This window comes from Ixodes scapularis, unplaced genomic scaffold (assembly GCF_016920785.2).
Source record: "Ixodes scapularis isolate PalLabHiFi unplaced genomic scaffold, ASM1692078v2 PGA_scaffold6__148_contigs__length_123643588, whole genome shotgun sequence".
Taxonomy (NCBI): Eukaryota; Metazoa; Arthropoda; class Arachnida; order Ixodida; family Ixodidae; genus Ixodes; species Ixodes scapularis.
This window is the reverse complement of record NW_024609881.1, coordinates 25,083,912-25,106,652: the sequence shown is the minus strand read 5'-3', so window position 1 is coordinate 25,106,652 and position 22,741 is coordinate 25,083,912. Positions and strand designations below refer to the sequence as shown.

Sequence of the window (22,741 nt, the reverse complement as noted above, 5' to 3'; positions counted from 1 at the left end):
GCCCATTCCATGGGAACGGTGGATTCGGATGTTCGAGCGATATTTGTTGGCCACTGGTGCTCGAGACTACGACCCAGAGCGTCGGCAAGCCATGCTGCTCAACTGTCTCGGCCAGACCGGTCAGCAAATATTCGACTCACTACCAATGCCACAGCTTGCTGTTGAACATGCGCCAGCAACGTCGGCAACAGCAAGCGGTGGAGATGTTGTCGGTCAACCTGCGACAGACGTCTACTCAGAGACCGTAAGGCTTCTGGAAGCAGAGTTCACGCAACCTACGAATGTAACTCTGCAACAGCTTAAATTTCACAGTCGGAAACAACAAGAGGGTGAGTCGCTCAAAGACTTCCTGTCGGCGCTTCGAGCACTTGCGATTCCGGCCAACTTCGGAAGCCAAACCCAAGAGCAGGTTCGGAAGCAGTTTATGATTGGCGTCGTGTCGACCGAAATTCAGGAGCGTATGGTTCTGGATGCCGCTCTTCCATTTGACGTGGTCATCCAGACAGTTCTGAACATTGAATGCTCACGACGTGAGGTGCGAGAATGGGTGTCAATGACAACTTCGCCTGCAAACGCTCAAGCGACTTGTCATGTTACCACCAAAAATAGGGTCTTTAAAGCAAGATCACCGGCAAGGGAAGACTTTTCATTGCAACGGTCTCTGCCGTCTTCAAGAAATGAGCCACCTCGGGAGATACAGCGCCGGTGCAGTAGTCGTTCTTCCAGGCACCAGCCGGCAGACAGGCGAAGATCGTCCTCCTGGAGCATCCGTGACAGACAGTCTTCGACTGCTCTGTCCTGTACAGCCTGCGGCGGTACCGGTCGCGACCAATCTTATGGAGGTGGACACTCGGGATTCATACAGTCGTCGGACCGCAGAGTGGTCCAGTTTACACCGTCAACTTGTTCGCGGCAAGACTTTGCGAGGCACCAATCTCCCCGACGGGACTACACAAGAAGTCATGGGCGCACGTGCTCCAATTGCGGTCACGGCTGGGAACGTTGCCGGAGCTACGACACCTGCCCAGCACGGAACCTTTGCTGCTACAACTGTGGCCGTCGAGGCCATTTAGCCGATGTTTGCAGGAGCGTGCGCAGAGCTTACTCTCAACGGCGCCGGCGCGAAGAAGTTGAACAAATTCTATCAGATTTCGATGACGACGATGAAGCAGAGCTTGTGAATCACATTACGGGAGCCTCTAAAGCGCGTATTTTTATCAGCGTCAAAGTATTTGGGACACCACTGTCGTTCTTGTTAGATACAGGATTGTCCGTTTCTATAATGGACAAGTCCACATTCACACAACAATTTGCCAGTGATGCAAAAGTCGTGCCACCACCAGTTACATTACTGAACTTTTCCCGTAAACCCATCAACATCCTGGGTGCCTTCACGGCCACAGTAATGTTCAAGACGCGACAGGCACAAGTCTTGTTCTACATCGCAGACAGAGGCACGTCGCTACTTGGCATGGACGCTATAGTGGCACTGGACATTCAAATGAGTGGAGGAACCAAAACGTGCTTCTACACGGAGACCGGCGAACTTGACGAAGCATCATCGAGCCCGTCAGATCCTTCTCTGTTACAAACACGGAGTGTTGACATCATAAAAGGTCGACAACCAGATTCATCATCATCAACCGGCGTACCGTCACCACCGGATGACCTTTCGGCGGCGCTGGAGGAAGAGTGGGCGGCTTGACATTAGCCGCAAGCATGGGCGACAGGGATGCCACCATCTGCAGCTACACCGGCCAAACCTGCATCTATACAGCCGAAACTTCCACCGTGTCTCGAGCACTTTAATCACATGTTCACCGCTGGCCTGGGTAGAGTCAAGGGAATCAAGTGGAAGGTGAGAATTCGTCCTTCAGTCCCACCTGTCAAACATCGCATGAGGCGAATTCCACAAACTGCTCGCCAACCTGTTTCAGAAGAGATTAAGCGTCTCGAAGCAGGGGTCATTGAACGCATCAATACCTTAGAATGGGTGTCACCCATTGTGGTAGTACAGAAAAAGGACGGGACCATTCGGATGTGCGTGGACCTTCGTAGCGCAAACAAAGCAGTGGCAATTGACAGCTACCCCCTCCCACACATCGGAGAGCTACAGAATGCACTTCATGGCGCACATCACTTTTCAAACTTAGACCTCGCAGCAGCATACCACCAAGTGCCCTTACATCCCGACAGCCGTGATATCACAGCGTTCATCACACACGAAGGGCTGTTTCGCTTTAAATGAGTATGTTTCGGCTTGGCTTCCGCACCAGCAATTTTTCAAAATATGATGTCCAAGATCCTGCATGGTTGTCAAGGCGTTTTGTATTACCTTGATGACATTGTCGTGTTCGGCAGGACCCCACAAGAACATCTGGAACGTCTGCGGAAGGGCTCCAACGGATTTCTGACGTGGGCCTGAAGCTAAACAAGTGTGTTTTCGACGTCACAGAACTTTCGTTTCTGGGACACAAAGTTAGTGGAGCCGGAATTGCTCCTTTGCAACCAAAGGTGGATGCCCTACAGGCTGCTCCCATTCCAACAGATCTGACGCAACTGAGATCGTTTCTCGGGATGGTTGAATATTATTCTTGTTTCCTACCCCATCTGGCTTCAGAGGTGGAGCCTCTGCGTAGGTACCTCCGAAAGGACACGCCTAACATTTGGGATCAAGATGCGGACCAGAGCTTCCGGCGTGTGAAGAGGTTGCTGTCATCGGCTAAAACTCTCAAAATGTTCAATCCAGGCCTGCCCATCATCGTAGCCACGGATGCTTCCGCATATGGACTTGGAGCAGTGCTGCAGCAGCTTCACGGAGAGGAAGTTCAGACTGTCGCCTTTGTTTCACGTACGCTCAATCCGGCTGAGCGCAAGTACTCCACGGGAGAGCGAGAAGCCCTTGCCTGCTTGTGGGCGTGCGAGAAATGGCATGCCTACCTGTGGGGTCGCCGTTTCACCTTACGCACAGACCACCAGGCTCTCGCGTCCTTGTTCAGCACGCGAGGAACTGGACTTCGTCCACTCCGAATCACTCCTTGGTCGACACGCCTCCTGAAGTATAACCTCCAAGTGGAATACCAGCGGGGCAGTGAAAATCAGGTCGCGGACGCACTTTCCAGGCTCCCTATACCATGTGACAAAGGTGGCACAGATTTTGATGAAGAGATTGTGTCTTTCACCGCGTTGCAAGACGAATGCGTCACGAAGGCTCTGCTTCAACAGGAAACAGCTGTTGACCCGGAACTGACCGCCGTGATGTCCTTCATCACCTCGTAATGGCCACCGTGGAGGGAGTCGTCTTCTGACGAAGCCATCTTCTACAGCATTAAAGACACACTCTCTGTGTACGATGGTCTACTGCTACGGGGTGATCAGTTCGTCGTTCCTGCGAGCATGAGAAAACCACTCATCGCGCAAGCACACGAGGGTCACCCAGGCATCATCAGGACACACACTCGCCTTCATGATCTCTATTGGTGGCCATACGCGGACATAAAAGCGACAGTACAAGCATGTGGTGTTTGCAGAACCTCTGACAAAAGCGTGAAGACATCGCCAACACCCTTGCAACCAGTCCCACTGCCTGAGCGGCCGTGGTCGAAGGTCGGAATTGACATTGTCGGCCCCTTCGAGAGAGGGTCGTATGTGACAACGGGCCCCAGTTTACGTCCGAGGAGTTTAAGAAATTCCTGGCTCATCGTGGTATAAAGCATCAGCTGTACTCAAACTACCACCTGCAAGCCAATGGGCAAGTTGAAAGATTTAATCGCACATTCAAGTCCTACATACAGTGTGATACACTCAAGAACCGATCACTACAAGCCGCTGTTCTTGACTACATTTTCATTTACCGGTGTACACCGCACGCTACTACGGGACTTTCTCCCGCTCTTCTCCTCCACGGTCGCAAGCCGCGCAACAGGCTACACATCCTTGGACTCTCGTATATGGAGTTCCTTAAAAACCCTATGGAGGAAATGCAGCGAATGCGCGACCGCGTACGGCAACGACAAGAAAAGAGTGGGTGCTACACTGACGGAAGACGAGCGGCCAAGATGCCGCGTTTTAGAGTGGGTGATCTCGTTAGGGTAAAGAAGCCGGGCCATATACGCAAGGGAAGCCCAGCGTTCACTCCTCCTATGCGAATAATCAAGCAGGTCGGGAGATGGACGTACCGACTTGAGGATGGCAGGGTGTGGAACGCTTCAAAGTTGTCGGTCGTCCCAGAGCCAGAGATGAGCACGCACAATCAGGACAGGCCAGCAACGAGGAACGATACCCTTGGACAGCCCACTTCAGGTGAAGCCAAAAGAGTTCCTCAAGGTGTAACCCCTACCGGAGGTGCAAGATGGTGCCACGATGACTGGCAGCTAACCGCTGCTACTCCCACGCAGTGGCAGTGAAAACAGCACCGACCACACATACAGTCCTCAACTAGTCCAACACGGTGGCAAAGACAACAGCGTCGACCATATACACCGCCACTAGGCATGTGCGAATATTCGATTTTTCCGAATATTCGAACGAATAGTACATTATTCGGTATTCGCTTCGATCCGAATTCCGATATTCGAAAAAGTTTGAAGTATTTGGCACTAACGAATAGCGGAAGGAAAGCCGATTGTAAATGGTAGTTTGGGTTTCGGTTGTTACTCACGAAAGCCCCATCGGCATCAAGAAATTAAAAATATCCAATCCAATCCAAGACATGGTAAACCGATCAGAAAATCGTGCATCGCAGCCGTCGCAGCTCCACAAAGGATTCCGAAGTGTGCTCGCTCTAGGTGCTGCGTGTTTGTTCATATGGCTGACGGGTCATCGACGGCAGCCGGGAATGATGAAAGTGAAGCAGGTGTATATCGAAATCCGATATGGAACTACTTCTTGAAAGTGCCACCGGGAAATGAAGCTCGGTGCCTCAAATGCAAGGCAGTGCTGAAAACTCCAACGGGTACGACAATGACCCTCGCAACGCACCTGAAGAGGCACCCTGATTCGTACAAGACTTTCGAATGTGAGTGTCAAGCACGCGGGAGTGCCGTCAAACACAAGAACGGGAGTAAACCGAATCATCAGCAACCGTCGGTAGCCGACAGTTTCAAGCCCAAACTGAAACCGACTGCACTCAAAGCGAAACAAATGACGGCGATAATAGCGAACTTCATTGCTAGCGCAATGCATCCGTACAGCATCGTAGAAGAAAGTGGTTTCGTTGAAATGATGAAGCTTGCCATGCCCGACTACACCGTGCCATCGCGGACGACCTTTTTGCGGGTTGTCATCCCGGATCTATACGAGTCCAAAAAGAAAGAACTAAGAAAGAGTCTGCGAGCCATTTTCAGTAGCGGAGCAGAATGTTACTCCATCACGACGGATGGCTGGACCTCGCGTGCAAACAATAGCTACGTCTCCGTGACTTGCCACGTGATGGACAAAGAATTTCGACAGAACGTGCGCGCTTTGGCTTGTACGGACATGACGGACTCCCACACGGCCGAAAACCTGGAACAGTTCATCAAAAGTGCTATCGAGGACTGGGAACTACCGGCGCCAGGCACCATGCCGATTTATGTAGTCACGGACAATGCTAGGAATTTCACCTCAGCGTTTGCACGGTCACCGTGGTCTGGCGTGCAGTGCTTCGGACACACACCCAAGCTGTGCATCAGCAACGCCAAAAAAGAAGTGGCGGGTTTCTCGCAGTTATGTGCGAAAGCTAGAACCATTGTGGCTCGATATAAAAGGAGTGCGAAGGCCCGCGGGCGCCTTATGGAAATCCAAAAGAACATGAACCTTGAGTCACTTGAAGTTGTGCAAGACGTTCCAACACGTTGGAACAGTGAACACGCCATGATGAAGAGGCTTGTGAAGCTTCGCGTGCCCGTCAGTGTGGAGCTGTCGGAATGTGACACAGTGGAACCTCTCAGTGCAAGTGAGTGGAGGCTCATGGCTGCAGTAGTGCAGGTCTTGCAGCCTCTCGAGCAAGCCACAGCTGAGCTGTCTGGAGACAGCTATCCGACCCTCTCCCAAGTGATCCCCTTATTAGAGTGCACCAAGGTTGTTCTCAGTCGACACTCTACCGATGAAGCAGGATCAGTTGCCTCAAGCCTCATACAAAGCATCAAGACACGATTTCCAGATGGGAAGATGTGTCGCCTTCTAGCCTTGTCAATGTTGGTGGACCCCAGGTACAAGGACGGGTGCTACACTGGAGAGGCAGAAAAAAAATGGGCACGCACACTCCTGACGAAGGAGCCTAGTGATGCAGCCGCCGAAACCAGCGGAGGCATAGGAGACTCGTTGGGAGACACCCTGTAGGATGTCTTCACCAGTCTTAGTTCTGACACGCACCAAAAGCCAGGCCACGAATTCGCTACCGAGTCTGTTGAGTACCTGAAGACACCCCTCCTTGCGCGCACAGAAGGCCCCTTGGCATGGTGGAGGTGCAGGGGAAGACATCTGTACCCATCCCTCGTCCGTGTTTCCCGTAGGTATCTCTCGATACCAGCAACTCAGACTAGGAGTGAAAGGCTTTTCTCAAGCGCAGGAAGCATCGTGAACTGCAGGAGGGAGCTTCTCCTCCTTGATCATGTGCAGCAGCTCGTGTTCCTTCATGAAAATCACTGACTTTTCTTGTACTAAGTTTTGATTTGTGCATGAGCTTAATTTTTATTTTGTGGCTGTGTTGCAGTGAAAATAAATGGTCTGTGAAGTGACCACTGCATAACTTTTGCTAATAATTTTTCCTACAAGCATTCGGATTATTTGCTTTGAAAATATTCGAAGCAAATTACTATTCGCTTCGAACTAAAAAAACACTATTCGCACATGCCTAACCGCCACCCTTCGAGACTCTAAGACACCCACGTGAACTCAGGATGGAGCCCTGTGCAATGCCGTCGGGACGTGGCTCGGGACAAGGGGACAGTTGCCGGTCGATGAGCCTTTCCCCTCCGGAGGGGCGGTGCATTCACCAGACAGTGCAATGGAAACGCCCCGACTGCCAGGAATGCGAAGGCCACGTCGAAACCGTCGACCACCTTTGTACTATGGCGATTTTGTTTGATTAACGAAGTGTACATAGGAGTCCATAGAAATCGATGCGTGTAAGTAAACGTGATTAGCTTTATAGTTCCTGGCCAGGAACACGTAAGTCTGAATGATGTGAATGTGCTTCGATGTAATAACTGTATTGTTCGCATGCGTGTTAACACTGTGTTGAAACTGTGTTGACCTATGTAACTGATGCGGTGTTGATTATGTGTCTTGCGCGCTATGTCCTATTTCTATCCTCTTTTTCTCGGCTGTATTATATTCACTTTTAGTTTTCTTTACTTGTCATTTAAGGGGGGGAGAATGTTGTGTTCATCATGTTTCGTTATCACTTCCTTTTCTTCTGTGTTGTCCTATCTATCACGCTATCATCAATCTTCCTCTTCCTTGTTTTCTGTGATATAATGGGAATGTCTCATGACATAAAACAGTCTTCCTGAGAGCTCCGACTGGACTGGTTGTTCTTGACACACGACCCACACCCGGGGACTCTACACCGAAAATAACGTCTCTCGCACAGTCTTGCAGAACGATAAACTTGACCGGACACGTCTCGACATGAATCTCGAATAATGTCCCCCCGCAGTCCGTATCTGTGGGCCATCCCACGACACCGTCGCTTTCTGAAGGCGTTTGGAGAGCCTCCCACTCAGGACGGAGTTGTCCGCTCTGGTCTCGACAAGAGCCGACGTGTCGTAGCAGTCAATAACGACTTTTAGGTTATTCTTTACCGTTCCAAGAGCGTCATTTCGGACTCTGGTGGCGTTCGAGGGGGGGGCCCTCCGACGTTCGTGGAGGATCTTGGCGTAGGTCGTCTTCGGTAACTCTGCCTCCAGGGGTTGTTGCGCCTTGTTTCCCTGGCGACGAGAGAGCGGCAACAGGCTTTTATGTCGGGGTCGGTGCATCGGCGAAGCTGGACGTCGTGGCAAAGGCGACCGGAACTCTCAGCGGGATGCAGGCTCGGGCGACTGATGTCGTCGCAGGTACTTGTCGACCTCCTGAGGGCGTTCACCATAATGGGGGCGCAGGTCGAACCCGCGCAGCCCGAGTCGTCAGCAAGGGCATCGGCGGTAGGTGTGGTCTGCTTCCCCGCAGTAGTAGAGGCTGCGGATGACGAGCAACTAAGGCGTAAATCAAGGCTGGTGGTTCCGGTGCAGCGTCCGCGAGAATGTCGGGCTGGATCGTTTGCTGGATCTCCTCTCGTACAATCTCGGCGATCAAGAGCAAAGCTGGACATTCGGTAGCAAGGTACCAGCTCCTTTAGTTCTTCACAGACGATGTCCCGGATGATCTCACTGATCCCTGGGATATTGGGGCTGAGGGTGCAGCTGGACGGCGTGGGTACAGCGACGCCAGGAACTTGATGATAGTTGGCGGCTCGTGTTTGAAGGGCACGCTCGATGTTGGTGGCCTCCGTGATGAAACCTTTGTCGGTGGTAGGTGGGCTCCGCACAAGGCCTCCGAAGGTGCTTTCCCTTACGCCGCGCATCAAGACCAGCAGCTTTTTCTCTTCGGAAGCGTTTGGGTCGGCACGATTTATCAGGCAGAGAACGTCGTCGACGAAGCTTGCGATGCTCTCGTTCGACCCATGGGTTCTCGCTTGCAGAAGTTCTTCAGCATGCTGTCGTCGCTGCTGGTTGGCGAAGGTGTGTTGCAGCTCAACCTGAAATTCTTCCCGCGATGAAATCAATGCTTCGTGGTTCTTGTACCAGGTGCGGGCCGTGCCTTCCAAAGCGAAGCAGACATTCCGGAGGCTCTGCCCAGGCCCCCATTTGTTGAACCGGGCGACGCGCTTGTACTGGCTCGGCCAGTCGTCCACATCTTCATGAAGATTGCCACTGAAATTAGCCGGCGTCCTTGGTGGGGCCTGAACGTAGACGATGGACGTCGGTGGCATTTTGTCTTGCTGCGACGTGGTGTTCATCGTCGGCGTCTTCTTCGTCGGCCGCTCTGGTAGTTAATCAAACTCCGGAGGCTGGCCTTGGTTGCGGCGGCTGGCTCGGGTCTTGGGTTCGTCGATGGGGATTAGTTTTCCCGAACTGGAAAAGGATTGGGCCCGACAGATTTTCTGAGGGGTATGTTTCATGGGCATGGAGTGCGGTACCCCACACCTCCACCAAAATTGCACGAATGACAAGTGATGAGGCGGCGAATAATTTAATAAACTGAACGTTTAATGGGGCGAACTTGCGCCCAAAACAAAAAAGAAGTAGGTTAGCGTCGCAGGCGTTGATGTCGGTGCACCAGCAAGATCGAGCACTGGGGCGAAACTGACTCTAGGTTGCCACGCGGAGCGCTTTTTGTAGCTGCGCACGTTTTTGGAACATTCGGCCTAGATCGTTCGGCGCATAGAATATTCGTAACTTGATCACACAAGAAATTTACCGAAGTTGCGAGAATGCCACTTAGAAAGAATAAATAAAAGAACATTCCGCTCCCTGGAATCTCACTCATATCCTCCGCGCGACAGCCGAGTGCGTTAACTATTTGGCCATACGCACGCTTGCTCAGCGATGCGAGTGGCAATATTATAATACCCCTACTATATGACTAAAATAATAGTATAGACCTTTTTATCCTCAGTCCCATGGGGGCTGGTATCTTGGAATCATATGACACAACTGCCATTACCGTAGAATACCGCGCATCCGCCCACTCCACATTAAGCGCCCATATCCAAATTTTTAAGATATGAAAAAATATGCACAGTACATTTATACGTAAAATTGATGACCGGACAAGGGCCCATCCCCGGTATTTTACGGTAGGTTGTTTCAACTCATCGCTCCGCTCTCCGCTCCGCGCCTTGTCAGATGCGTTGTATTCGTGTCCTTCGTCGCGTTTCACCACGCTTTATTTATTCTTTTGCTTACCTCTGTAAAGTATAGTCCGATACTTATATCTACTACCCGATTGCATAACATCATAATGTGCACAGCTCCTGCAGTCATTTTGTAGCAAGATTTGACCATTTTTACTGTTGCCGTACCGAATGGTTGTGAAAATGAGGCATAGGAATCAGTTTTAGCACTGAGCCACATTGATTATGTAGATTACTAAGACAGCACGAGGATTCGAGGTATATTACTTATGACAACTAAGATTTGTTTACTTATAGTGGCCGAACGTTCACAATTAGAAGTGTGTATATTTAGGATCGCGCATTTAAGATTGGAATGTGTCAAGAATAAGGTCCGTCAAAGATAGTATAAGGAGACTGCAGATCGCTTTGGCAATATAATCATTCGGTTAATCGGTTTACATGATGCATTAAGGAAATTGTAGTTCTCGGTCCTATTTGGGCAGTCTTTCAACTGATTTATTGATTGTCTTTAGATGGCCAGTTCAATTCACTTGATTTATTTTAACACAAAGGTTGGAACTTCCTGCATAAGAAACTCGGACAGCTCAAGAGTAGCGAGTTTTAGAATAGCGCACGCAAAATCTTTGATATGCAAAAAAATAGCGTCCTCTCTATGTGACAATTCAAATTGCGGTTTGGGCTCGGTGCATGTGCAAATGATTTTTTTTTTTTTTTCTTTTCTTACGCAAACAAAAATTTAGCATACGCTGTTCTAACTCTCGCCAGTGCCTGGAGTTTGAGACATTCAACGCCAAGATAAAGCCATCTGCATAAAAATCGCCCAAGTCCAGCGTAGTCAATAGCGAATAGAGGTTTACTTTTAGTGGGGCGCCGAAATTTACAAAGCGCATTTGTTCAGACAAATAAGGACCTGTAGTGGTGCCTAGCGTAGACTTCATTCAGCCAAACTTTCCGAGGTACTTCTCCTGTTTCTTTAATTTTATTTGGCCGATTTTACGGAAGATAAATGTCCGACTTAATTTGATGGGCCTGACATGTATGTTGTATCTTGTGTTCATGTAAGCCAATGTTCATATAAATATAGTTAATTTCCTAAAGCCAATACTGTGAAATGCCACTTACAATTACTTTAGCAGGGCTGATAATTAATTAAGGAATTTCCTACTCGGTCTACGTTGCACTGTCAAGATGTTTCTCGAGTACTAATTTTTCTTTTTTTAATAAAATAAGTTGAGATAATATCACTTGTTTTTATACATTCTCTGTGTCATTGTACGAGACTTTTTTCTGCGAAATTCACTAAAAGTTGGGTGTCCACAAAAACAAAACAGTCACTAGTAAACTCGCGAGCACCTGTTCTTCCCGATGAAGCACATTGAAAACCTAGCTGTGGTCCTGCTTCTTCATTCACATTTTAGTCTCTTCATTGGCTTATTTTTCTGTGATCTAGTGTCATTGGGTACGGCCACAGACGACGATAATCTCCCCTGCACATCATTTCAGTCGTTTCGCCACACACCATATTCAGATTCATCAAAGGTGTTTGTATAAAGCCCGTAATTTAGGCTCGAAACCACTTCGTAGTTGCCACTGTTTCATTGATTGTGTGCTACAAGCGAAACATCTGTGTAACAAAATTAGGCAGAAACTACATAAAGCAGCGATACAGCCGCATGCACATGGAAACCGAAACCAACCAAGCTGAAGCAACCTAATGGTGGGAAGTATGTCAGTGACCTTTATCCGCTGGTCAGGCAACTACCGAGATGAAAAGGTCTATAATAAAACAAACGTGCACACTTCTCCTAAATTAACCACACTCACACCTTTCGGCCATTCCTCCAGCCTGGTCCCCTTCACCTTTCGAATATGCCTAATTCCTTCTTCTCCCTATTTCTTTCATCCTTTCTCTCTCCCTCTTTGTTTCTCTATTCCCTCCCTTCCTTCCTCCTAAATCCCAATGCAATGGAAATGTTCGCCTTGGTTCATGAATTCATTAGATCCCTTGCCTGTCGACATTTTGTACAAATTTGTGTCCCTCTCGTGGTAACTGGAGCTGACCTAAGTCCTGCTTCTTCAGATTTTTGTCCTTGCCTCAGATAGCAATTAACAATTCTTTGTATTGTCCGGTATGTTTACATTTCTTAATAGTTGGTTTTCCACGAAGTACTTAGGTTTCTTTCCCCCCCCCCCCCCCCCCCCCATTCTGAACGCCTACATTTCTTTTTCAGCTTTTTCCACGGTCTTCTTAACTAACTTTCAAACTTGTTCATTCACTCCCAGCGTCAGCCTAGTCTGTATATTGAACAAGCAGGCGGATGCTTCAATGAAAGGGCAAGAGAGCATAACATATTGGCAAAGCGGGCACCGTCGGAACACATGGCGGTGGATTGTCGTGGATGTAGTTACAAGCCAGAAATGAAAAAAAAAAAGCGCTGTAGGAGGGAATAAAAATAAAAATGATATAGAAATTTTGAGCCCTTCAGATACGAAGATAGCTGGTAAAACTAAATGCAGCAGCATTCCGTCCTTAAACTTATTACAAAAGGAATTCAAAAACACCATGTCCTTATTGCGAAAATAAGTTGCGTATATTCCTGTCTCACACATTTAGCTTCAGTCGTTTGCTTTCTAGTCCTTGTTCCCTTGCCCTTTCAGTATTCATGGGAACACCACACTGCCACCATCCTCTAGTCATATAACAAGTTGAAGGAAACTTACCGTGACTCTGTTCTATTCAAACTGTTGTCTCAAGTCAGGTTCGTACAACGGCCCACGAGATCACAAAGGAGGCAGGGGAACACTTGACATACCTGGGACCAAAAACGAAGAGCGACGAAAGAAATTAAGAACAAAGCCGAAAGGGTCATAAAGTGCATCGAGCTAACCAGACATCTATGAGGATGACTTATATGAGTCCCATCCAAAAGGTTTATAAAGACGAATAGACAATGAAAAGCAACGGCCTGTGCCTGCAATAATTATTGGGGATAGCTCGTGACACCTGACTTAAAGAGTTTAGAGGTATTTCTTATTTTCAAAAAAACGAGCCTTTTCTATATTTGTTGCGTCGCTAGTAATGTAAACAGCAGTTTAGACACAGCAAGCTCAGCTCGACATAAAATTGCTTGGCAATTTCCAAGCATTGTCGTAAAATGAGTTGTTGCATCAAGTGTCCACGTGACTGGCATAACACGACCAATCTGCCTGCACAGTGCACTTCTTAGCCTCGAGAGCCGTCCAGTCGTCTCCCGTGTCCCAAATGCCATCGTCGTCTCACGGGCTGTGAATATTAATTCTTTCTTAGAGTTTCGTTCACATTACGTACGCATACACGTCTCCGATTCCTAGCTGTGATGCCTGGCAAAAGAACCAAAGCCTCATGATGTTGTGTTGCTGCCTGTACTTATTATAAATTCAGGAGTTCTTTCTTTTTTTTTTTTTCTTCCACTTGTTTCCTCACGACAGTGCATGTCGGAATGTCTGGGCAGATTTGTGTGCCGGTAGAATACTGGGAAGCTCTTCCCGCCAACTGACCGGACATTGATTTGCTCTGATCACTTTTTACCGGACTGCTACGGACGAAAAGTTGCACTCAAAAGCCGATGCCGGCCTCTCAACGAAGTATATGTGTCTAAAGCTGGACGCAGTGCCATCGATGCTCGCTGGCAGGACACCTTCCGAAACAACAGCAGACGGTTCATGTGCGAAACGTTTTCAAGCTCCGAGTTATCCAGTCGTTATGACGGATCGCAGCATGCGATCACCAGTTTACACAGCGCAAATGTGACTTTTGTTAACGCTGATGCTGCAGTTGTGCAGACGTCGTCGGATATAGTGGCACCCAAATGTGGTGAAGACTGCCAGGCAGACGACACTTGCACCTAGCAGATGTTTCCTGTGTTCTTTCATTCTCATTCGTGTGATGTGCATTTGTGGCAAACACAAGGCAGTCAGACCTTGAGAACACAGCGGTTCTTTTTTGCACCATACATTCCGTTTACTCATTGTTGCTGAAACAGCTCATCACGCATGAAGCGCATTTGGTTCCACAAAAATTAAACATACAAATGGTAGTAATTCATTGCAAGTGCATTCCTCATTTTTTGGGATGCTGAAGTGTCACCAACTTACTAGATTTAAGACTTTGGTTGCATGTGGGTCTCACACATTTTGCGTCGACCGGGTGAATAAGCAGGGATTTAGTTGAGACAACTCTGGAAGCCAGCCACTGCTTCTTCCTGCCAGTTTTTTTGAGGAAATGTTTGTCTACTGGTACATCAAATTCAAAAAGGAATCAACTTGGAACTAATAAGAGACCAGCACTCACAAAACACATTGGAACCAACAGGATATACAAAGTCACTCTCACTGAAGCATTTACTACACATGCGAGAAGTTCTCAAATTTCACTGTTCTATTTTCAATTTGATGAGACATTCCATTCTCAGACTGATTTTGTCTAAATCATAATAAAACAATCCACCGTGGTAGATGTTGCAGTTGGGTAAAGCGCTAAATATCCTATTTTCATCATCCAGCTTTTTGTACTGGGGTAGAGAACAGCTCACTATCGTCCAAGCACTTTGACACCTCAGTGCCAAAAGTGTTTGTTAGCACAAGTATGTGTGCCACAGTTTCAAGCTTTGGTAAAATGTCCTAGTAGAAATATCAGTTCACCAAATTAACACAACGCGTGAAACACGCTTTGCTGCACACTACCCAAACAACGCATGAAGTGACCTGACAAGCCGAGGGCTCCAAGATCTGCGCGGTCAGTCCCAGCCTGTCCTACCCGTGATGTCACAAACGATGATGATGATAGCTAGAAATGCACCCACAAAGTTTGCACACGCCGTTAACAGGCACGCTTTGGGCAGCATGGTCGTGAATACACAGTTGGTCATGGTCTCAACCCTGTCCCCCAGTGGGTCGGGTGTTACGCAACGCCGACAAGGTTCGACCAGAGGAAAATCGGCGACACCCTCGACGGAAGGCGGAAGCGAGGGGGGGGGGGGATGTTTTTTTTTTATTTCCCAAAGGTCTGCCTGGCGATCATCTTCATGACCCAGTGAAATCCAGTGGCTGGCTTGGAAGGAGAAATCAGGTTTTCGTTATCGCTTTTAGGCTAAATGGTGCATGCAACCGCCCATTTTAAAGGGTAGAGCCATTGTCATCTATCCATCCATCCATCCAGGTTGTGAATAGATATATACGGTGTCCCAAGTCACCAGGCTGGATCTAAAATAGACCGTAAAAATTGACGCCTGCACGCAGCAATCTGAGCTTTTCGTCAAAGGTGTATTTCACAGGTCGATTCTTTTCTTATAAAATTACAAAGTGCAGCTCCCTTTCTGTAAAAAATTGGGCCAAGAAACTTGCCAGGGTCAACGGCAAGCGGTGACGCAGACCACCAAGTCAAGTGGTGGGGCGTGTTTGGCACTGGTATTGATAAATACCGCTACCCCTTTACCGAGACTGCTCGTAACCACTGTGGTTTCTTAAAATGAACATAATCTTTTTGTAATGTACCTTTGGCCTAAAAATAAATGCGAACAAAAAAAATCAAAACTTAAAGTTAAAAAAAAAAATGGGTTTGCCTAGCAACAGCATTTTTGCTGCCAATGGATTTCGTCTGCATGTCATCTGCTTTCTTTTGCCTGTTGGGGAGGACCGGTGGCCGAGTAGGTTAGCGGACACCAGCTCGGAGCATGAGGAGCAAAAGTTCACGCTGCAGAACCCAGGAATCCTGGGCTCAATCCCCACCCTGCCCGTTTCGATCTGGATGAGCATCGTACCGACGTGCGGTCGTGTATCACTACTGCGTGATTCACGTTAGACTCCAGGCTAGCAATTGTACTGCAGTGGCTAAATTTCTCATCTACAGCTGGGAGACTCGTCGCCCATTGAGGCAGACCAAGTTCTCGGCTGTATAAACATACACACAACCCAGTTCTTTCGCTGGTCGACTACACCTTCGGAAGCCGCTCTCTATGCCATCTATCAATACGTGCGCCAAACACACCCCACAACTCGACTTGGTCGTCTGCGTTGCCGCCCGTTGTTGACCCTGGCAAGTTTCTCGGCCCTATTGTTTACAGAAAGGGAGCTACGCTTTGTAATTTTAGAACAAAATACCGATCTGTGAAATACACCTTTGACAAAAAGTTTAGATTGCTACGTGCAGGCGTCGATTTTTACGGCCTATTTTAGATTGAGCCTAGAGAGTTGGCACACCCTATACATATGAATGAAGATGAAGAACGGGGTCACCTAAGAGACGCTGAAAGTCAGCACGTATAATACAAGCAGCCGAATGGCACCAGTTGGGCGCCATTCAGCTCAACTTTAGCATATGTATTCACACGGTATGGCTAGTTTTAGAAGATCAGCCATTCAGCTCAACTTTAGCATACGTATTTACGTCCATGGCTTAAAACGAAAAACCGCAGTCACACGGTATGGCTAGTTTTAGTAAATCCTTCCGATACCCCCCCCTTATACACAAACTCACTTCTCCTACGTCACGCCGCGGTGGTGGCGCGTCGAACGCACTTCCGGTCTGAGGCGATGGGCAGAAGTCGCTGTGCGATACATGCAATCTTGTGTTCTTTTTAGGGAAACCAGACAAAAAGCCTGCATTCTCGTCAGAATGCTGCGACAGGGGCTGTACTAAAAGAGTCTGGAAAGGTTTGAAGATCAGTTTTCATGTGTTTCTGACCGCTACGTTCGTCCGAGTACGTGGATAGTAGCCGTGAAAAGGGCAAACCAGACGCTGTCGAACTACGATTGTTTGTGCGGGCAACACTTTGTGGTCGCCAGATGTATTTGTTTTGTTCCAACATGAACGAGAGAAAACCGCCAAGTTGTCCGAGCCACCCGCGGGTTCAGTGCGTCTTCAAATTCACACGGCCGCCTGGTCGTTCGAACTTTCGTCTGCTCTTTCGAACTTGCCTGCTTTTTGTCGTCTGCCCGTTCAAACAAAAGCGGCCCGTAGACCAAACTTTGACCCGGTGATAGCAATAAGAAGTAAATGCAGGCCTCAAAAGACTTAAGTAGGCTCGGTATAAACAGTAGATACAAGATGTTGATGATTGGTACCAGTGGCAATCACCGACTTGTTACGTTTGGTTTGTTTCCGCGTCCGAATTTCAGTATCGACGTCGATCATCGCCGCTACTTTCTACACTTTTGCAGCAAGAGCGACGTCGCGACCGAAAATATCTAAATCTCGTCATTGTTTTGGCGTCCATTCTGCGGCGTTCACGCGAATGAATCGCCGCACGTCACATTATTTACGCAAAGTTTAGCGGTGTAACGAGCATTGATAATTTCGCTCAGGCGATTAAAGTGGTAAGACATCGCTATGAGGACGTAGAATCGACAATTCCAACGCGAAAAAGAGTATGCAGACTCACACAGACGCCGACAACATGACATTCGAATGGTTTGTTGACGCGGGACGCGGTGCTTTTTGCCCATACTCTATTGCGAAAGCGTTCGAAATGTCGTCTGCTCTTTCCAACTTTTCTGCTTTTTGTCGTCACCTCGTTCAAACTGCAGCGGCCCGTAGACCAAACGTTGACCCGGTAATTGCGATAAGAACTAAGTGCAGGCCTCAAAACACTTTTGAAGGTAGGTTGGGGTAAGTAGGTTAAGTGTAAACAGTAGAGAGAAGAATTGAAGAATATGCTGATCATTGTTACCAGTGGCCATCACCGATTTATAATGCCCGATTCTACTTGCGGTTTTCAGTATCGACGTCCACCATCTCAGCTACGGTCCACGCTTTTGCAGCCCGAGCAACGTCACGACTTAAAATAGCGAGCAGAATCTCATCGTGCGAGTCAGGCTTTAGAGCCCATTCTGCGGCGTCCACGTGAAATGAATCGCCGTAAGTCACATCATTCACGCAAAGTTTCGCCTCGTTAATTTCGCTGAAGCCGCTCCAGTAGTTAGACATTGCTAGGAGGACGTAGAATCAACAATTCCAACGCGAAAAAGAGCACGGGAACTCCCACCGACGCCGAAAACAACGCAATTCAATGGTTTGTTTATGGGCGACGGCGGGCTTCTTGCCCACCATCCACCGCGCATGCGCAGCGCCGGTGGCGTCCGCTAGGGGCGCTCCGGTTTGTTTGTAAAATGGAATTGAGTGAATTGGAATTAATGAGCATCTGTGGTAGGGAAGGAGAGGAATTAGGTTTAGAATTCAGTAGCGAAAAATCGGCAGTCATGATTTTTAACGAGGATGAAGTTGAGAGGCTGAAGATACAGAATATTACAGTTGAGAGAGCTAGTAAATACAAGTATCTAGGAGTATGGATATGTGATGGTGCAGAATATCTCAGAGACCATGAAAAGTATATAATAGGTAAGGGCAACAGAAATGCAGCTGTAATGAAAAATAGAGCACTTTGGAATTACAACAGGTATGAGGTGGTGAGAGAGATTTGGAAAGGGGTCATGGTGCCTGGCTTGACTTTTGAAAACGCAGTGCTATGCATGAAATCCGAAGTGCATGCGAGACTAGAAATAAAACAGCGCGGAGTAGGTAGACTGGCTTTGGGGGCACATTGCAAAACGCCAAACCAGGGAGTACAAGGAGACATGGGATGGGCATCATTTGAGAGCAGGGAAGCGGTGAGCAAGGTAGAATTTGAGGATAGGTTGAGGCAAATGGACGGGGAGCAATGGGCACGAAAGGTTTTCAGCTACTTATACATGAGGAGTGTAGACACAAAGTGGAGACAGCGCACTAGGAAATTAAGAGGAAAGTTTTTGGGCTATAGCGAAGATACGGAAGAGCAAGTCTCAGTTAAGAAGAAAGTTAAGGCCACAGAAAGAGATTGGTGGCTAGAGGGAATGCAGACAAAGACGGTTCTGGAAAGCTATAGATTAAACAAAAGAGTTATTGCCAAAGAAAGCATTTATGACAATTCTAGGGGAAGCTCATTGCTGTTTGAGGCAAGAACGGGTGTTCTGCGAACCAGAACATACAGAGTGAAGTACCAGGAAATTGATAGTGTGCACAGCTTGTGGAGAGGAGGACGAGACGGCTGAGCACTTGATACTCTACTGTAAAGGGCTTCACCCTATGCCTACCGAAGACAACATAGATTTAATAAAGTCATTGGGTTTTAGAGACAGCGAAGGGAGAGTGGATTTCAAGACTGTAGAGATTACCAAGCAAAGATTAAGTGAATGGTGGCAGAAATCGAGAGAAAACTAGGTATTTTCTTATCCACTGATGGCAAGGGGGTTTCATAGCCTCACTTTCTTTGCACTGCGGAGTGAATATAGATTTCACATTTAAAATTTCTAAGCTTAAATGGTAAAACAAAATGGCTAGGTGGCGTAAGCTACCGCCCGATCCAAAGGGCTCAGCCGTATTCATCCATCCATCCATCCAAACATGAGTTGGTGTATACTCTGCTGACGCCTTTGCGGATGCATGGGATGCATCGTATCGTTATCGGAGGGTTCGGAACGGTCCACTAAAACTTCCTACCGTCGTCACCGTGTTTATCGCTAAAACCAAAGCGAGGCGAGGGCGCAATCGGTTGCTACGCACACGCACATCATCCTAGTTAGTTACCCTCCGAAAACAAAAACGCGGATTGAGGACAGAGCAAGCAGTCACCTAAACTGCCACGGCCGTGAGTAGGGCCTCCTGATTCGAGCCTACCACCCTTTGAATACCTCACGATTCACTTTTTTAACTGCGAGACGTGCTGAAAACAGTCGAAGTCGATGTCTGGGAAGGGGAAACCACTGATCACTTGGGTGAAACGGGTGAAACCAACTTCGCTCTCACGCGCCCCGCGCGGACGAAGTTGTTGTCAGATGTTGCCTGTTTGTTGTCACTCGTAGGCGGTCGTGCTCGTACGGTAACGCTCGTAGGCTGTGTTCCAAATCTTACCCAAATGGATTCGAGCAGTAGAATCTGGTGGAATCGAGTTCCTTCGGCGGGTCACGTCACCTGCTGCCACCTGACAACACAGATTAAAAAACGCTGGACGCGGGTAGGTTTTAGTTTTCAAAACGCCAGGGTACAAAATCCACAAGTAAGATCGAGTAAATTTTGGAACATGGCCATAGAGTAATGCGTTGTGACTCGCATGTCTAAATGAATAGTAAATAAATATTAAAAAAAAAACAGTGCAAAAAAACGCCAACAATATTTTTGGCCACCTAGCGACCTAGCCAGCAAAAATGAATAGAGCATTGATCAGTCAGGTGTGAGTCAGGCGGTGTCTTTCGCCATCTACCCACTTGGACATGCGACCAACGAGCTTGTTTCATGCGACAAGGCCTTTTCGGCCTTTTCGCCACTGGTTCAAGCTCTTCCGCCCAACAAATCGGCATATAAATGATAAGAAAGATTTATCCATACCTCGATATATGCTACAAGAGAGATAACCTCTTTTTGGTTAACTTCATGTTCCCAAAGTGATTTTTCGCTGCACTTCCACCCGTTTAATGCAACCCCCCCCCCCCCACCCCCCCCCCCCCCCCCAAAAAAAAAGAAAAAAAAACATTTTGCTTTAAAGCGAAATTCTAGCGCCTCTTTAAAGGCGCTAAAATTTCCCTGCAGTGACCGCAAGTTAGGCTAACCTGAGTTAGGCTAACCTGAGTTAGGCTAACCGTGTGGCGGTGCTGTGCCGCAAACCACCAGATCGAAACCGAAACTAACCAAAACCCCTTGGCTGATTGAGGTACAAAATCAGAGGCATTTCGTCTATTGCGTCTTACGGACGACTTCCGCTCATAGGCGAAAACAGTTTTTGACCTCTATCTTTTTATTCCTGTAATGGTAAGTGTTGACATGTTGGCATCTAGCTCGATCGGCTGGGGCTACGTTTTGACGGAGTTGGAGCTCCCCGCAATGTCTAGTTTATTTTTGCGGTGCGAAAAACCGGGTTCGGATTTCTCACAAACACCCACTTATGGTATCATTATTTCACAACCTGTAGTACTACTGATACTCGACTATCGATAGTTGGTTTTCGATTGACTATACATATAGAAAGTCAACTTTCAGAAAACAATAAATACCATCAAAGTTAACTTTCAGGAAACAATCGAATGGTACGAAAATGAAAACACGACCCAAAAAGATGACAGTGGATATTTACGGGCAGGCAATACGGGGTTCTGGGCAAAAGATAGATAAGATATAAAACTAAATATGGAGTTGCATTGTCATACAATTAATTTGAGGCAAAACAGAAATGGTGTGTTGCCACTTTTCCGATGGACATATTTTGTATATTCCCCAGATTTCACCATATCAGGCTCCACACTAATAAACATATATTTGTAAAAAAAAAGTACACTCTGTTGTGTTTGAGATAGAAGAAATACTTGCTGCACATAATTAGCATCAGTGCTTTTTACAGGTCTGTTTCAAGCTCGTGTTTCTTTTAGTGTTGAATTGTGACATATTGCCTTCCATGGTTTGGACCCCCGTCATGTGAAAATTGGCACTCTGCTAGAGATTATACTTCAATTCCCGAACATCGGGAACTCGCTGTTAATTGACAAAACCAGTTGTTCACTGTGAAATGTTGTCTTTTTGTTGAATCACGGTGACTTACCTGTTGGTAGAATATACTACTTATGTAAAAATAAATATCTTTAGTCAATAAGTGTAACAGAAATTCTGTTGTGAAGACTTCAAATTGAGCATTACCCAATAGAAAGCTTACAAGTAAACATGGTTTGTTACCACTAGGGGTGTCGCGAACCGGCTGCGGTTCAAGTTCGACCAGGTTCGACTGTTTCGAACTTTTAGTCGAAAGTTCGACGAACCTTGTATCGAGGTTCGACTCGTGTGCGCATGTGCGTCAGGCTCACTGATCTCAGGCTGGCTCGTTGGCTTCGGATTGGATGGTAATGGCTAAGAGATGAATTAAGTGCAGCGCTGATTGGCTATTTCAGTTAATACAGCACTAAAAATTAAGTTATTAACTTCTTCAGTGATTAGGTTTAGTTTCTTTTAATTGCAGCTGTTCACAAAATAAAATAACCCTTTGCATAAAAAAAATTCTCCAAACCTAGACATGCTTGTATCAAGGGCTGGCCACACTGTCAACAAAGTCGAACCGGTCGAATCTGGCGAAAAGGTCGAAGGTTCGTCGAACCGGTTCGACCCAGTCGAACCCCGAAAGTTCGACCAAAAAATCTGGTTCGACAAAAGTTCGCGACACCCCTAGTTACCACTGATCTTAATGAAAATTGAGATCAGTGTTGGTTACAGATTCTTTTGTTTTTTCCATCCTTCAAATACAATAAGTTTAGGAACATAAAGTTAACTGGATCAAAATTAAAAGACAAAAACAAAAGTTTTTTTGTGATCTAAGTAACAATATTGTTGGCAATGAGGCAATTTTTTTTTTCAGTAAAGAGAAACGAGTGAAACTAAAATGCAATATGTTTTCTTTCTAGCAACCCTTTTTGGAAAAAAAATATAATTCCCATTTTTCTTTTCATCTGAGAGAACTCATGTCTCCATACTACTGCATTCAATCCCAATTGCTACCGTTGTATTCAATCAGTATTTCGGACCTTAAAGGGGCCCTGCAATCATATTTAAGCATCTACCTTTTTTGCGGTTTCCACATCTCTTGGGGTTCTGGCAAGCCAGCGGGCACGGAGAGAGTAACTAAATGTCAGTGCGTCACATTTTAACCGGACGACGCGGAAACCTCCTTCACCGAAGAGGGCGACCCACGGTACTGAAAGCACGCAAAATGTGATGTCTTTGGTGCTGGTCTTACTACTGGTCAGAGCCGCTAAAAGCTTCTTTTTAGTCGAAATACAAAATATAAGTGGCGCGAACCGTTTCAATTATTTATA

The 22,741-nt window shown here is 47.3% G+C and overlaps 2 protein-coding genes across 3 annotated transcripts in view; one reads left to right on the top strand and one right to left on the bottom strand.

Annotated features, from left to right (window-relative positions):
* The window catches only part of LOC115309136 (zinc finger protein 239-like), a 48,850-nt gene that overhangs the window by 4,491 nt on the left and 21,618 nt on the right, over positions 1-22,741 (bottom strand). The window contains exons 2-4 of one of the 2 annotated variants that reach the window (XM_040217715.3): positions 19,803-20,195; positions 12,602-12,693; positions 7,178-9,095 (exon numbers count right to left, since the gene is read on the bottom strand). In XM_040217715.3, the coding sequence (XP_040073649.1) occupies positions 7,784-8,980 (1,197 nt within the window). In that variant the 5' untranslated portion in view covers positions 8,981-9,095; positions 12,602-12,693; positions 19,803-20,195 and the 3' untranslated portion in view covers positions 7,178-7,783. Of the gene's footprint in view, positions 1-7,177; positions 9,096-12,601; positions 12,694-19,802; positions 20,196-22,741 lie in introns of those variants that run through there. The other variant, XM_042294492.1, reaches the window with a different exon arrangement.
* LOC121838314 (zinc finger BED domain-containing protein 4-like) lies at positions 4,166-8,818 on the top strand. The gene has a single exon (XM_042294491.1). It carries the CDS (start codon positions 4,807-4,809, stop codon positions 6,319-6,321), a length of 1,515 nt encoding a protein of 504 aa, XP_042150425.1. The 5' UTR covers positions 4,166-4,806; the 3' UTR covers positions 6,322-8,818.

Bases quoted from the DNA above. Each gene is read 5' to 3' on its own strand.
- LOC121838314 (XM_042294491.1), top strand. From the start codon at position 4,807: ATGGCTGACGGGTCATCGACGGCAGCCGGGAATGATGAAAGTGAAGCA.